Source organism: Theropithecus gelada, chromosome 4, assembly GCF_003255815.1.
Source record: "Theropithecus gelada isolate Dixy chromosome 4, Tgel_1.0, whole genome shotgun sequence".
In the NCBI taxonomy this organism is placed as follows: Eukaryota; Metazoa; Chordata; class Mammalia; order Primates; family Cercopithecidae; genus Theropithecus; species Theropithecus gelada.
The window spans coordinates 53855888-53872114 of NC_037671.1; the positions used below are offsets into that span (position 1 = coordinate 53855888).

At 36.0% G+C, this 16227-nt stretch overlaps 1 protein-coding gene across 1 annotated transcript in view; it reads right to left on the reverse strand.

The window, feature by feature from the left end:
* The window catches only part of PKHD1 (PKHD1, fibrocystin/polyductin), a 469778-nt gene that overhangs the window by 35376 nt on the left and 418175 nt on the right, over positions 1-16227 (reverse strand). Inside the window, 1 exon segment of the mRNA XM_025382975.1 lies at positions 7535-8552. Within this exon segment, the coding sequence (XP_025238760.1) occupies positions 7535-8552 (1018 nt within the window).

Below are 16227 nucleotides of genomic sequence, written 5' to 3' on the forward strand. Positions count from 1 at the left end.
GAAAGACCCCATCAAAGATTCTGACATAAGTACATTGACGTCTAGAGACGAAGGGAGGGAAACCAACTGCCTGAACACACGCTAAAAGGCCCATTCCTGACACACTTTAAAGTTTATTGTGAGCAAACATCTCTTGTTAAATGTAAACAGCATCTCACTGGAGGTCACAGACTTGCTGCTGCAGCATATCCCAAGGTAATACCACTTTAAGCTCCACATAAACTCTTAAGCAGTTTCTGTCCTAAAACCTGACTGTAGGTGGTACAGTTTTTTACGATATGTTATAATAGTGCAATAAATCTGTTAGCTTAAAATCGAATCTCCGTGGCCTTTTAGAGAAATCATCATTAAATGCAGGGTCCTGTTAATGATGCCATCGAAGTGAAATTGTTTAATCTGCTAAGGGGGTGAAAGGTCACCAAATGAATTTTTTATAATACATCAACTTGACACGCAATAGGGAAAACTGTAATAGATAAAAGCAAAGGAAAAGGGCACTGTCTTCTTCTGATAGGTCAATAGCAGCCAAGAGAGTCACTCATCCACTTTCCTTTCACGATGGGGCTCCTTTTGCATTTAATATGGACACCCAATTAATACCTCAGCACCACAGACAACCTCATTTTAGGTGACTTATAGCAATTTCTCCCCCTTCCTTGAAATGAAAGTGATCACAATACATCATAGCATTGTGCGAATTAACGTTAATTGATTCAAGTTACCAAGCAATGATGGGCCACTTATATAATCTAGGCGTTATTGGGTGCTAGAAGGGATGGAGGGAAGATTAGATTCCAGTGTCCGTTGCTGTGACGACGGGAGTCACCTGACGCCTTGTTAGACAGTTGTAAGGTTCTATTGCTGGCCCCAGTGGGGTCGTCAGTAAACTGGAGTGATGTCCAAACATCATTACATGCTGCTCCAATATTAAAGCAAAGGGATTAGCAACTTATTGCAAGCAACCTGGATTTGTCATTGTGCTGTCGTTATCCAATTTCCAACTGCTAATGTGACTGTAGCCTGCAGGCAGAAGGACCTACAGCCAAACTTTAAAAAATGGGGGAGAAAAGTTCCCTCCATTCATCCCAGTTTTTACCATTATTTAACAGCTTCCAATACCCAGTTAGGTATGTGAAAGAATTTTTTTTTTTTCTACAACACTTAAATGCAGGCTAAAGGAGAAAAGCCAAGAAAATACAGAAATTTCCCAATTAAGAGATCACTCCTATTCATGTCAACTCTTGCTTTTCAATTCCACCAGATCTGAAATGTTTACCTTGTAGAAGTCGGAATTATTTCTATCTGCATGGAAAACTTAAAGAGCAAATAAATTTTATTAGTGAAAACTGGCTCTCAGCAAGACCTACTGTGGTGGGGTGGGGTGAGGTGAAGTTGGGGTGGAAATCAGAGATACTCTGTCTTCAACCTTCTGCTCAAAGCTACTAAGCCAAGTTCCTATAAAAAGCCTCATGTTTTGATTGAATGCTTCAGGATGTCCTGAGCATTTTTTATCTCTCTTGTTTTAAATAGGCTAGATAAGGCCGAATATTCTATATGTACCAAAAGGGGACTTGAATTGTAAAATGATTTTGGACAATTTTGTACCCTGAAAGAAAAAAGTAAATTCTTTAGTCAATTCTAAAAAAATCTAAAATATATATATTATGTTAATATAGGGAAAATACAAATATAATGTGAACATATTTCTATATATTTAACAAATATATGTTAACCCTTCTACTATGTACAAACATTGTTCAAGGCACTGTGAGATATGCAAAGATATAGAACACCATGATCTCCCCCTCAAGAATAACCTTCTATATAATTTGTATGACAAGAATGACTTTTCTGGTTATCCTTCTGAGTTGATAGATGCAATTTTCTTACCTTTCATGGTCCTGATGCTCCCTGTTAAACCTATCTAGGCTTCCTTAGCAAATAGCCAACTCCTAAGAGGGAAGAAATGTCTTATGATCTGACAGTTTTTTTCTGGCACTGTGATCTAGCGGTTCCAAGCCTGGCATATTGTAAGCACCCAGTACATGTTGCCATAGTAACACTTGCCAAATCAGTACCCATTATGCATTCTCTCTGTTCTTAGGTCACTAATTGCCTCTGAAAAACTACCACTCATCTTGGCCTTCAACTTCACATTCTGGGGCACTCCTCAAGCAGTGTGCTTACTTCTATTCTGTGATACTTCTGATTAAACTCTTGTGATTCCATGGAATTATTCATTTAAAAACGAGATCTCAGTAACCTTAGGTGTAACTTGAGGTGGATCAGAAGTATATAAAGACACAAAATAAACACCGTACATCTTCCAACAATTCAGGGGACAAAAACACCTCTTAGGAGTTGACTAGCTGCTAAGGAAGCCTAGATGAGTTTAACAGGGCATAAGGACAATGAAAGATAAGTAAAATCAATTATAAGCAAAAAATCAGGGGACAAAAACCTAAGTATTTTAATTGGCAAATCATTTAAAACAATATTTTATAATAAATCTAGCATGACTATTTTATCTAGGAGAATGAAAACTCTGCATTTTTAAAGATCATATGCAAAATAACCAAAATTTCCTGTTTATCCTGGGGAGCTGTAGCAGTCATAAGTCTGTTCAGGAAAACAGAAATCACTCAAGGTCTTTCTAATGGAAGAGATTTAATTCAAGATATTGGTTGCACAGGAGTTTTAGAATAGTAGAAAAGTAAAACAGGCTACCTTTCACTAAATGTGATATATTGAATGATAATTTATTGTGATTTACAATGTGCTTAGGCACACTTGGGAATATAATCATAAGTCGAAACCTTGATCACCTAATAAATATTATAAAGATTAACATTTTATACTCAAGTTAATGTTATGAAAAACTGGATTAATGGTTAAGCAGCTTCATAGAGAATTAATGATTTATTTGTAATAGATATGGAATGAGATTTAGTATAACATCTTCTCATTAAATAGTTGAATAAATGCTGTTTTTCATATCCATTAATTTTCAAATCTCTAGATTCTTACAGGGACCATATGATATTTTGAACATTATAGCTGTTCAGTTAACATTGGGGAATAAAAAACATTGAAATATAAGCTTTCAAGAGTCTATTATATTTACCTGCGAGTTTACCATGTGTACAAATAATTCTTAAATTAATTGATTTTAAGGTAGTGTCATCTGATTTTGGAATTAGAACTTTTCTGGATGTGGATGTGTCAACAGCAACAATAGATTATAATAAACATCCTGTTCACAATAAAATAGCAGAAAAAAATATAAACTGCAGGACAAGAATTAAAGATGTAGTGGTCTGGCGCCATTCAGTATACGAAAAATAGTACTGAAGGGCATCACTGCAAAAACAGGATTGTGAAGTAAATGACAGATTTGATGATGACCATGAATCATCATAACAAAGGTGAATAGTCTACATTATTTCCCATTTAATAAGTCTGAATATTATGCAATCTTTGTCTTTTTTTAATGTTTAAGAGTTGAAGACTTAAAAATGCTTGTTATTAATGGAACAATTTTTAATTGTATAGAAAGCTTGCTTACGTAGAACATCTCACTTTCCCATGAAGCCACACATATGAAGTAAGATTGCAATAATTTTGCCATTGACCCAATTAAACAAAGTAGCGTATTTGTACTGCAGTGAAAAGAAGGAATGATGTAAAAACACTGTTTAATGGTAAAGTTGTGATTTTTGTCATGGAGAAGAACAGAGACAAGCCAGTAGTATAGGAATCTCTTCTAGGATGAACATTCTGCCGGTCTTGAAAAGAACATACTTCCTTGCTGATAGAAAGAGTCTACTATTTCATGCTCCAAACAGCTGTCTTCTAGAAAGCAGGTGCCCAGCATGCATAAAGAGGAGAAGATGCAGAAGAGAAAATGTTAAAGGTGACTGAATGCCAAAAGACTTGTATAATTTATTGGCTCTCCTGGTTTTCTTCTCTATTCCAAAGTAACCTGATAGGGTGCTCCTTATGCAGAATGAGGGAACTTAAAAACACACTACTAATGTGATAAGTATATACATGTTGCGCATACACAGATAAACACTCCCACAGTGTCATGCTCACCCTCATGGTAACTGTTTTAATAGCCCAAAGTTCATGGCAATGTCATGAACAAAGAGCTTTATGTGACATGGCATATTAGTTTCTATTGTTGTATAACAAATTACCACAGTCAGCGGCTTACAGTAACACCAATGTGTTATCTCCAGGGAGTGGGCCAGGAGTCCAAAGAGGCTTGGCTGGGTTTGCTGAAGAGTTCACTTCCAAACAGGTTGTTAGAAGAATGTATTTCCTATGACTATAGAATTGAGGTCCCTGCAAAACCAAAATGAGATCCCACCTCATGCCAGTCAGAACAGCAATTATTAAGAAGTCAGGAAACAACAGATACTGGTGAGCCTCTGGAGAAATAGGAATACTTTTACACTGTTGGTGGGAGTGTAAATTAGTTCAAACACTGTGGAAGACAGAGTGGCAATTCCTCAAGTATCTAAAACAAGAAATACCATTTGACTCAGCAACCCCACTACTGGGTATATATCCAAAGGATTATAAAGCATTCTACTGTAAAGACCTATGCACACCTATGCTTATTGCAGCACTATTCACAATAGCAAAGACTTGGAACCAACCCAAATGCCCACCAATGACAGACTGGATAAAGAAAATGTGGCACATATACACCATGGAATACTATGCAGCCGTAAAAAAGAATGATTCATGTCCTTTGCAGGGACATGGACAAAGCTGGAAGCCATCATTCTCAGCGACGTAACACAGGAACAGAAAACCAAACACTACATGTTCTCACCCATAAGTGGGAGGTGAATAATGCCAATACATGGACACAGGGAGGGGAACATCAGACACCGGAACCTGTTGTGGGGTGGGGAGCAGGGGAAGGGAGAGCATTAGGACAAATACCTAATGCATGTGGGGCTTAAAACGTAAATAGCGGGTTGATAGGTGCAGAATACCACCATGGCGCATGCAAGAAGACAACAAACGACAACGGAGGTCAACAAAGTTTTGGAAGTTGGAAAACATGGTGATGGAAACTTAGCTAAGCAGAGGAAGCTTGAATCCAGATGCCTCTAGAGGAGGATAAAGACCAGAAGAGGCCAGTTCGCTGTGTATTATGTACTTTGAAAGTAGACAGCTACTCCAACTCTTCCCACAAAACAGAGTTGGTAGCTTCTTTCTTTCTTTCTTTCTTTTCTTTTCTTTTTCTTTTCTTTTTTTTTTTTTTTTTTTTGACAAGATCTGGCTCTATCACCCAGGCTGGTGTGTAGTGGCACAATCTCAGCTCATTGCAACCTTCCTCTCCCAGGCTCAAACAATCCTCCCACCTCAGCCTTCCAAGTAGCTGAGACTACAGGCATGTACCATCATGTCCAGCTAATTTTTGTGTTTTTGTAGAGATGGGGTTCACCATGTTGCCCAGGTGGGTCTCAAACTCCTGGACTCAAGCTATTCACCCACCTCCACCTCCCACAGTGCTGAGATTATAGGTGTGAGCCATCACACCCGGCCCAAAGTTGGTAGCTTTTGAAAGTAGCTAGTACTCTCTTAGAAAAATGTGTCCAGTATGGCCTGAATTTGTTGAAATGCCCATTAAATTAACAAGAGCAAACCACTGGAGAACATCCTTGGTACTTTTCCATGAAAGCACTGCATTCCTAGACTCATTTCTGCTGGCTTAAGGTCAGTTCATTGGCTCGTCAATAGCCCTCTAGTGAGTTCAGTGGAAAACCCAGCTGACTGTGATAAAGCTGAAAGAAACAAGGCTGGCTCTGGGGCCTGTGTCAGGTTTTATGGTTTTGTTTTGTTTTGTTTTTTATCATACTGTGCAACACTGGGAAACATGAGAAACCTTGCTAATTCTCATTGAATGCCATAGGATATGGCATTTCTCATTCGGGAGAGGTTTGTTCAGATATACTTAAGAAGCAGCCCTTCCTTATCTTCAGAAGATTTAATCTTTGCCTTATGTCTAGAAAATATCTTTTAAAATACTAAAGAAAAAGAGAGAGATAGGGGGATAGAACACATTGCAAGACAAAATCAATTCTATATTTTACACTTTCAACTCTTTCTTATTAAATCAGAAATAACTGAGTCAAAAGTAAAAAAACATGATGGCTATGACAAATGGTGGGTAACAAATAAAAGCAATCTTTTCTCTGAAACTATTTCATTTCTTCATGATAGAATGGCATGCCCTACATATATGTGTGTATATACCTAAATTTGTGCTGGATCCACTCTCTGCTGGTTTTCCTCTGACGTAGCTCTATTGCTTCTACTCATTGACTTTTCTCTGTTTCTAGTTAAAAGCACATTATTCACTGAGTCTTCTTTTATATATAATATAAAATCAGTCATTTTGGAATTACCACCTTTTAGAAAGCTCAGTACTGTAAAATCTAAATAAAATTAAGCAATAAACTGACTCTCTTTCTCTCTAGACAAAAATTATTCATGTATGTATACTTATAATATACTTACAAGAACTCAGTGGGACCTAAATAAAATTGGGCTAATGGAAAAATACTTAAATGTAAGCTAACATCCATCAGCATCATTCCTTTAAGCATTCTAATCCTCATACCACCATACATAATATTATAACGTCACTAACATGGTGAAGGTTTGGTAGTTGACAAAAATATCCAAAATTGAGTAAGTTGTGATAATAATAAGCTATGAGTACCTTTTAAGTTAACAATTCCCAAAGGCCTTAAAATCAACCGGATCCAGAAAAATATGCTTGTATTTTTTCTCATCTTCTCTATATATCAATGTATAGCAGGAAAGAGGAACATCTATCTCTATTATAAACACAAAAACATTAGCTAAACTTTCACTTAGATATGTTGCTTTGTGTACAAAAGGACAATCAATGTATTAGCTGAATATTTATCCAAGTGTGAGGACGTGGTTTTCTTTTTAGTTTTGCTTTTTATTTAAGTTCTACCGAATTCCACATCCATTGGAGATGGTTGATGGTTGTATAGAAGTAATCACTACCCATTAAATACTAATAGCTTATTACAAATAAAATGATATAGCAGTAGCAACAGAATAATATCTATTTCACTTTACCAACCCTAGAACCTAGTCTATTGCTTAAATTCATTAAATAAATAAATAAATGATCAAATGAACTAAAAACAAGTTGCTTCCAAAAAATCTCTTCCCACATGCTTTTCACTTTAAGGAATCAAAATATAATGTCTTCTACCACCTTGGAAATAGAATAATCATGAAAAATATGAATTTAATACACAATCTAAAAACTAAGAATTTAAGTCTTTAAATGACACTTTGAATTTTTATTCTTAAAAAGCAGACGAGTTATATGATTCAGTGTAAGTACATTGACATTTGCAACATATGTCAATATGGACCTAAAAAATCAGCCCTTTTGCAACATATGTCAATATGGACCTAAAAAATCAGCCCTCACCCTTATTTGGATGTGAATATAATTAGTACTTACCCATAGCCAATGACTCCCTTTGACTGAGTAACTAGTAAGGCCCCAATAGTCATATTCAGAATATTCTCTAGTACCCCAGTCTGTTGAGCAGTGATGACTTGATGAGCCAAGTTCTGTAATTTGTTACTTGACAAGGATGAAATCATTCCAGTACTCCTTACTGTTGGCGAATCACCAATTTCAATGACAATCACTTTTGACATAGTTTCCACAGTCGTTGGGGGTGAAGACCTATATGAGTTCATTTCCATCATGAGAGGCCTACGTTGACTGACTCTTCTATAATGACTAGCGCAAGTCACAGTCGGGCAATTGCGCTTTCTTTTTGCTCTACTGTCAGCAATGGCCTTTAAGGTCTCTTCATGGCCAGGGATCTCACGAAGAAACCTGATTTGGTTTTGGCCAATCTGTAAGAAGTTAGTTAGTCTTTCGAGTATTACTATTTCCCAGCCTTTTTCTAAGACTGAAACCATCACAGTGAGGGCCAAGTGAATGGAAACACTTGAGCGTATTTCAATGGGCTCCTCTCCTTGTAGTACAACATACAAGAGGTTATCCATGATGTTGAAATAGTTGGCACCAATAGATTCATTCAGCAATAAGGAAGCCGACTGAACCAGAGTGGGTGGTATAAAACTTTCCCCTAAGAAGACGTGGGGGTTCTGGAGCTCATGGTAGAATACAGCCAAGAGAAGCTTGGAGGTACTTTTGTTCCCCAATAGAAAAAAACGCAAAACTTGAGGAGTTTGATCCATGAAGCAGACCTTGGTGATTTGCCTGGTGGGTAAGATAGAATAGAAAGTAGACACGGACCCAGAGGTAGAGCAGGGAATATTGGCATTTACACTACTAAAGATGTCAACAAAACCACTAGTCACAGATACAACTGGATATAACTTCTGAATTGCCCAAGTGGCATCAGCGCCATCAAGAATTAGGACCACTTGGTCAGTCTGTTTGCAGACGAATCCTTGCATCAGAAATCGGTATGTACATTTCTGTTCTTCTCTATATGTACCTATAAAAGAAAAGAAACAAAACAAGCTATATGTGAATTACAATCTCTCAATGATGATTTGTAATCCATCACTGTCGCCATCATCTATAACCTGATACAATATTTATTAAACATCTAATTGTGCCAGATACTGAGAATGTAAGGAAGATTGGGGCAAAATATAAAAAGATAAGTACATTAAATAATAGTTCTTTAATGTATTTTTAAAGTACATGTTACATAATATGTTATTTAAAGTTAATAATGGAGATAATAACTGAGAAAAGGAGTTGAAGAAGTAAAAGAGTCAAGACAATGAAATAATTATCAAGGGCCCCTGAGAGAAAAACAAGATAAACTATTTTTTGCTACTCTCACACATTCCATATAACACAAAATACCTCACCTCTGGTCACCAAAATATGTAGGTATTTCTCCACACCAACAACCAATTCTCCAGTGGATACAAACTGGGTGTCATATAATTTAACCAAATTCTGATACTAAACAGTTAGTGCAGACTCCACAAGGTAAGGGCTCAGTCTTACAAGCATGCCCCTATTTCAGACACCAATTGCAAATCTTAGGTTGTGACCTGTGCCTCTGAACAACTGGCTATAAATCAGGGCTCTCATGACTCCCTCCTTGAATTCAATTAACTTGCTAGAGAGGCTCACAGAACTCAGGGAAACATTTACTTATGTTTTCTCATTTATTATAAAGGATGCAGACGAACAGACAGATGGAAGAGATGCATAGGACAAGGCATGTGGGAAGGGACATGGAGCTTCCATGCCCTCTCTGCATGTGCCACCCTCAAGACATTTCCATGTGTTCAGCCACCTGAAAGCTCTTCTAATCCTGTCCTTTTGGGCTTTCATGGAGGCTTCATTATGTAGGTATGATTGACTAAGTTATTTGTTGTTGGTGATTGACTCAACCTTCAGACCCTCTCCTTTCCCCTGAGATGGGGATGGTGAGGAGATGAGGCTTGAAGTTCCAACCCTCTAGCCACATGGTTGGTTCCCCTGGCAACCAGTCCCTATCCTGAGGCTATCCAGTAGTTGAGGCATCAGCTTGTCAGAAAAAAAAAGACATTCCTATCACCCAGGAAATTCCAAGGGATTTAGGAACCTTGTATCGGATGTTTCTATCACTCGGGGAATTACAAATGTTTTAGGGCTTCTGTGTCAGCAACCAGAGTCAATGATCAAATATTCGAACAAAAGAGTCTCCTAGCACTACTGATTTTAGTAGCTCTGCCTCAGGAACCAGAAATATAGATACAGGTGTAGATATAGATATAGATCTAGGTGTAGATATAGATCTAGATACAGATATAGATACAGATTTAAATATAGATATAGATATAGAAAGAATCTCACAATATTATAGCCCCATAATAGAAATAGGGTACAAGAGAAGGGGTAGTATCATCCTAGTGAATGGGAGAAGAGGTAGATGGAGGGGAATGGGTGAAACAGAGAAATTATGGAGGCATATTAAAATTGAAGAGGTGTATCTGACCAGATTGTGAAAGAGTTTGGATGTCAAACTATATAATTTTCTCATACTCTATTTTTCCCCAAACATAAAAAGTAAAGAAATACAAGAAGAGGGAAAGAAGAAAGTAGTAACTTGGGAAGTTGTTGATATTAAGGAGCCCAAGTTGAGGATGGTGAGGGTTAATAAAAACATTTAAAGGAACAGTGTTATTCATTATTCCCACCATTCCTAATAGTGCCTCTATGAAGCTAGAATAGTTCTTGTTTTGAATCCACAGGGATATTTTGTTGTCCACAGGGATATTTTGTTTTCCAACAAAGAATTTCTTTGACTTAAAATTTATATTCACAAAATCATTCTGTATTGTTTTCTAGATTTTTAAAATTTGCCTTAGTGCAAGTTCATAAAAGTAGCCTAAGAAATGGAACAAAAAATCAAATTATTTTTAATGTAGGAAATACTAGATTTGCGTATAATCTAGTCTTTCCTATATCCTTCCATCCACATGATATAATTATAAATCTATGCTAAACCTGTCCATGGTGTTAATAAATTTAACTACCAAAGTGTTGGTTCAAGAGTAGGGCACATGATTTACTTTTTCTTCAACAATAATAGCAAAAACAGAGGTGATTAAAAGTTACAAGGAAAATTATAAAATACTTAAAACAACAATAATTATAATTCTACTACATTAAAATTTTTGGAATGAAGTTAAAACAGTGCTTTTATGGGAAAATTTATAGTGTTAAATGCTTATATAAGCAAAGAAGAATTATCTAAAAGCAATGCCCTATGGTACTACCTCAAGAATTTTGAAAAAAGATATAATGGACAGCATGGTGATTGTAGTTAATAATACTGTATGGTATAACTAAAATTTGCTAAGAAGGTAGATCTTAAATATTCTCATCACACACACACACACACACACACAAGCAAAAAGGTAGTATGAGGTAATGGATATATTAATTAGCTTTCACAATGTATATGCATATCAAAACATCACATTACATAGTATATCTATAGTATATCCTAAATATTTAAAATTGTATTTGTCAATTATGTCTCATAAAAGCTAGAAAAAATACAAGACTTGCATGTCTAAAAGAATTTTAAGGAATTTAGAAAAAGAGCACAACAAAGTGAAAGAAAGGAAATAGTCAATATGATAGCAGAAATCAATGAATTAGAAAAGAAACAACAACAAAACAATATAAAACAACAGAGGAAGCGGTTCTCAGGAAACAGCAACAAAATTGACTAACCCTTCCTAGACTAATCAAAATAAAAAGAATACAAATCACCAATTTCAAGAATGAAAGAAAGATTATCATTACAGATTCTGCAGAAGAAAAAATGAAAAACTATTACAAACAAGCATTTGCCAACACATTCAACAATTTAGATAAAGTAGACAAATTTCTTTAAAATTGACAGAAGATAAAACAGAAATTTTGGCCTGTTCTATGTCTCTTAATGAAATTGGATTCATTACATTGAATGCTAAATGATTAAATAAAAATTTAATTATCAAATTTAAAGGAATAGTCACTTTCACATTGTGGTTTTTTTCCCCTGTGATTATATCATAGGATAACTCTAATGTTAATCAAGAGTTGTCTTCAGAAGCATGGATCCAGTATGAAGGGAATTAATTGCATGGTCTTAACGGCCCTACAAATTTTGTTTTGAGATCCTGATGCACCAGTCTCTATTACAGTTATATCTTTTCCAAGGAAGATAGTTAGGTAACATTTCCTCATGGGAGATCTTCAAATCACAGTGGTTCCCCTTTTCTAAACTTGGCAGCTCACTCTCCTTTTTATACATTTTTTTCAGCCATGCTGATGTCATTGATTAATCACTCACATTCCATCCAATTTTATAAATCTCCGGCTTTCTTCTTCCTGCTTCTCATCTAGGAGATATAATGTCTTAAAGTGACCTCTAGAGATGTACAGTTCTGTTAGAATTATAAATAAATAATTAAACTAAAACAATCACATCCTTTGTTGATGATTCTCAATCATTCTCTGCTACCATCTAACTGTATGTAATTTGATAAATCACATGACATTAGTAGGCATCAGTGTTCTTAAGGGTTATCTCTCCAGGCCAGAGACAGTATCTTATCTCTAAATCACCACAAGGGTCAACATTCTACTGCAAGCAGAGTAGATGGTTTTAATATATAAATTAGTTGATTGATATGTAATGTCCTTTTCAAAATTCCTATTCTTCAAATCACTTTATGTGTTCTTGTCAAGTGTCTAATAATAACTCTTACTGTATAGTGCAAATATATTTTAAGTCAACTCAGCGTAACAATTATAATTGAGTATATCACAAAAATTTATTGTATCATCCTCTAAATTGATTTCTAATATATGTTAGGCAATATTGTAATGCATCTTTTTCACATGTATCCATAAGATTGAAATTATGGCTGACTATACTTTTATAAATTTTCTTCTGCTATTGTATCACATAGTTGATTTGTCCACAACAGGTTCTGTTGTAATAAAACATTTTTGGAACAATTCCTCTATTCATTAAACAAATACACATGGAGGAACATAAGTGTTTCTTTCATACCTCCATTCCTTATGACAGGTAATTTCCAAGGCCAAAATAATTTAAAAATGGCCTTTTAAAATGTAATTAACATTTTTTGGAGTAATAAGGTACAGGAGCTATACTAGTAGGATGTATACCTTCAAAGAGGCCCAGTGATATGATTCTTTTTTTACTTACTTATTTATGTTTACATATTCCACCCAGAAACCAATCCATCATAAAGGCTGGTCACCCAAGCCATTTCTGCCCTAAGGATCCAAAGTTCCCCATTCCACTATTCAGTCATGACACTTGATGAAAAAGAATATGACAAACTACCTAGATAGAAGGCAGGAGCTTGACAGGGAGAGAAAGAGACAGAAGGAGAGAAGGGTTTGACTCGTGCTGGGTTGGAGCTCGAGAGAGCACAATCTCTGTTGGAAGTGTGTGATGCAGAGACTTTGCACACCCTGGAGATTTTAGCTCAGGCCCGGCCCATGAGGAAACTCAGGAATAAGATAATAGACAATGAAAAGTCACAAATCTTTATGACCCATTGGAATTTTGTATGAATTTAATTACAAACCCTAGATTGTGGTAAGGAATTGAATAAACATTTATTTGGATTCCTTGTGCATGCAGTAAGATTTTGTTACTATGGCTCCTCTCTCTTCAATAATAAGGAGCTAGTTGCCATATTGTTATTATTAAGCACTGTGCTAAAACTAGAGATCAAATGCCAGGCTTCTCAATGATGTTAGTTATTTGCTTGTTTAAACTTAGCCAATTACCTTCCTGATTGCAAAGGAACTAGTGCAGTGCCAATTACACGCATTGTTTTTATTCCTATTTTCTCCTATGTTTATGTTTTAAACCTCTGTGTATGAACACCTTGCTATGAAAGAACCACATGGATTTTGATTTCTCATATCTGGTTGGAGATTTACCCCTATAACCTTCACAAAGTTAATAATTAGTATCTTCTTATTTAAATAAAGAGTTTCATCAAATATTAGTTATTATAAAATATTCTCATCATTGTTTCCTTTCTACACTCCCCAAAAATGAAAAATATACTCATTTTGATTCAAGGTAAGAATAAAGAATATTTAAATTACTTCGGTTCAGATCTTCTTGACAAAACATACAACATATATTTCTCCAGAATATACCCTTCACAATGTTTTCTACCCTAGGAAAAAAACTGTACAAAAAAAATCTGTAATAAACAACCAATTAGTTATATTTTAAGGCTAGGTAGTCTTGTGACAGATATACTTTTTCTAGCCCAATGTTTCTCAGAAGTCAGAGCTGAGGTTTCTTTGATAGTAATATGAGAATGATGATTGGGATGTGACTGCCCCAAACTCTTTACAGAGATGAAGCTGTATACAAGTAGCTTTACCCACTGAGGGGAAAAATGATTTGTACATCAGATACATTATTGCGGATAAGTAGAAAATTTTCCTTTTATAAAGAAAGTTAAAACAGACCCCAAAAAACCCCATAAATTAAATAATCCCTCCACACAATTAGTCATCTCTGATAATACAAGCCTATTTCAGCAAGAATTTTTACCTTAGAGCTTTGACAATAAGGATTCTGTACAAATGAAGTGCCTTACATGAGCTGAAAAGTAGGTTCTTTTACCTTTAATGTCATTGGAATAAAACAGTCTGACACTCACAATGAAACTGTGAGAAACAGCTCATGCACAGATATTATAATTCAGAGTATCTTAAAGTGTACATTTCGAAAAGGTAGATTGTTGTGTTTAGATGCAAGCTGAGGTGCTGTAGATAATAGAGAACTCATAAAAAGAAAGAGACTAATGTTGGAGGGAGTGGATGACTGACACAGTAAGCTCTCTGAGAGGCTAAAGAAGAATGGGGTCCACAGACCTCTTAAAGATGGGATTGGATAGGTTGAAAGACTTCATCTCCCATGGAGCAGGAAGGAGAGCAGAGAGTGTAAGTGCATGTGGAGGTGTGTGGGAGATTGAAAGCACTCTATCTGCTGGGAGGTGTGAGGCAAGCATGGTTATTGACAGAAAGTCAAGTATGAGGGTGAGTATTGGGGGCTAAGATGAAGGGCAGGAAAGTTGGGTGAAATGTTTGTGGATTGAGAAGATGGTATAAAACAGTCATTGTGAAAGAGGTGCAAACTTAGTGTTTCTGTTATTTTAGTGCTTGTACAATGGAGAGAACAATTCTATAAAAGTAGGTACAAAGGTATGAATTTAAAATTTGGAGTGGGAATGAATTATTTAAAATGATAAAAAAAAATCACAACACAATTATGTTTTAAAAACCTCATAAGTACCACAAACATGATAAGATCTAAGCAAAGGTACGATGTATACTACCCAGCTCACCTCTGTATCATTTTTCCTATATTTTATTGTTTAACTGTTGTGTTGTTTCTTCATATAACAACAATGTTGTAATACTTTTTATAGAGAAGATAGAAAGATAATTTAGTTTTTTCTATAGCTTGGATGATTGACATTGTTTTCCATAATTTCATTGTTAGTTTAGAAGAATTTCTTTCAGCTTCACAACTCATTATTGGTATGTGTAAATGTTTAGAATTTTTGTCAAATGTGGGAAGTCTCTCAGAAAGGTTTTCTCATGTATGAGCTGTAATACTTGAATAAATGTTCACAGAGTAGCTTTTATTGGACTGTTACCCCAGTCCTACATCTCTTATACCTTTCACTTTCTCCCCATGCTTTAGGATATGTTCATAAACCAGTGTGACCTAGGGTCTGGCTTCTGTGTGTTGCAGCACTGGGTAAGTTGACATATACGTCTACTAATAATTTTAGATAGAAGTGATTAGGAACCACATAAATCACACCCTACTAAGCCCAAATCAAATGCATGTCCAATTCAATTTCCCCTTAGCTAGATTTCAAAAATGCTGTAGTTAGTCCACTGTGGCTCAACCCCCACCACTTATGATGAAGGAATATTTAGAGTGGAAAGAGAGAATTATCCTAATTCTGGTTAAAATATGTTAATTTTGAAAATTTTACAAAGCACAGATCTATGCAAACACATAGCTGAGATTCGTTTTGGAGCCTTGGAAGGGGCCCATGTAAGTGAAGAGCCTGAAACCTAATCTTAATCATCTTCACAGAAAATTTAGTCGGCTTGTGTTGTGGAGAATGGATGTGTACTTGCTTTGGCTATACCCAGTAAGATGGAATGGACAAATAGAATGGCTGAGTTTATTCAAGGTTGGGTTCATGCCCAGCTATGCGAAGGACAAAGAGTCACAGGTTTTAAAGGTATATACAAAGAAGTGATGATAAGAAAGCATAGTTCATTTCAGCTGCATAAGAAGGGAAATGAAGGGAAGGCACTCATGCATGTTAGAAAAATGTACATGGCGGCCGGGCACGGTGGCTCACGTCTGTAATCCCAGCACTTTGGGAGGGATTAGGAGATCACGAGGTTAGGAGATCGAGACCATCCTGGTTAACATGGTGAAACCCCGTCTCTACTAAAAATACAAAAAATCAGCCGGGTGCGGTGGCGGGCACCCATAGTCCCAGTTACTCAGGAGACTGAGGCAGGAGAATGGCGTGAACACTGGAGGCGGAGTTTGCAGTCAGCTGAGATCGCGC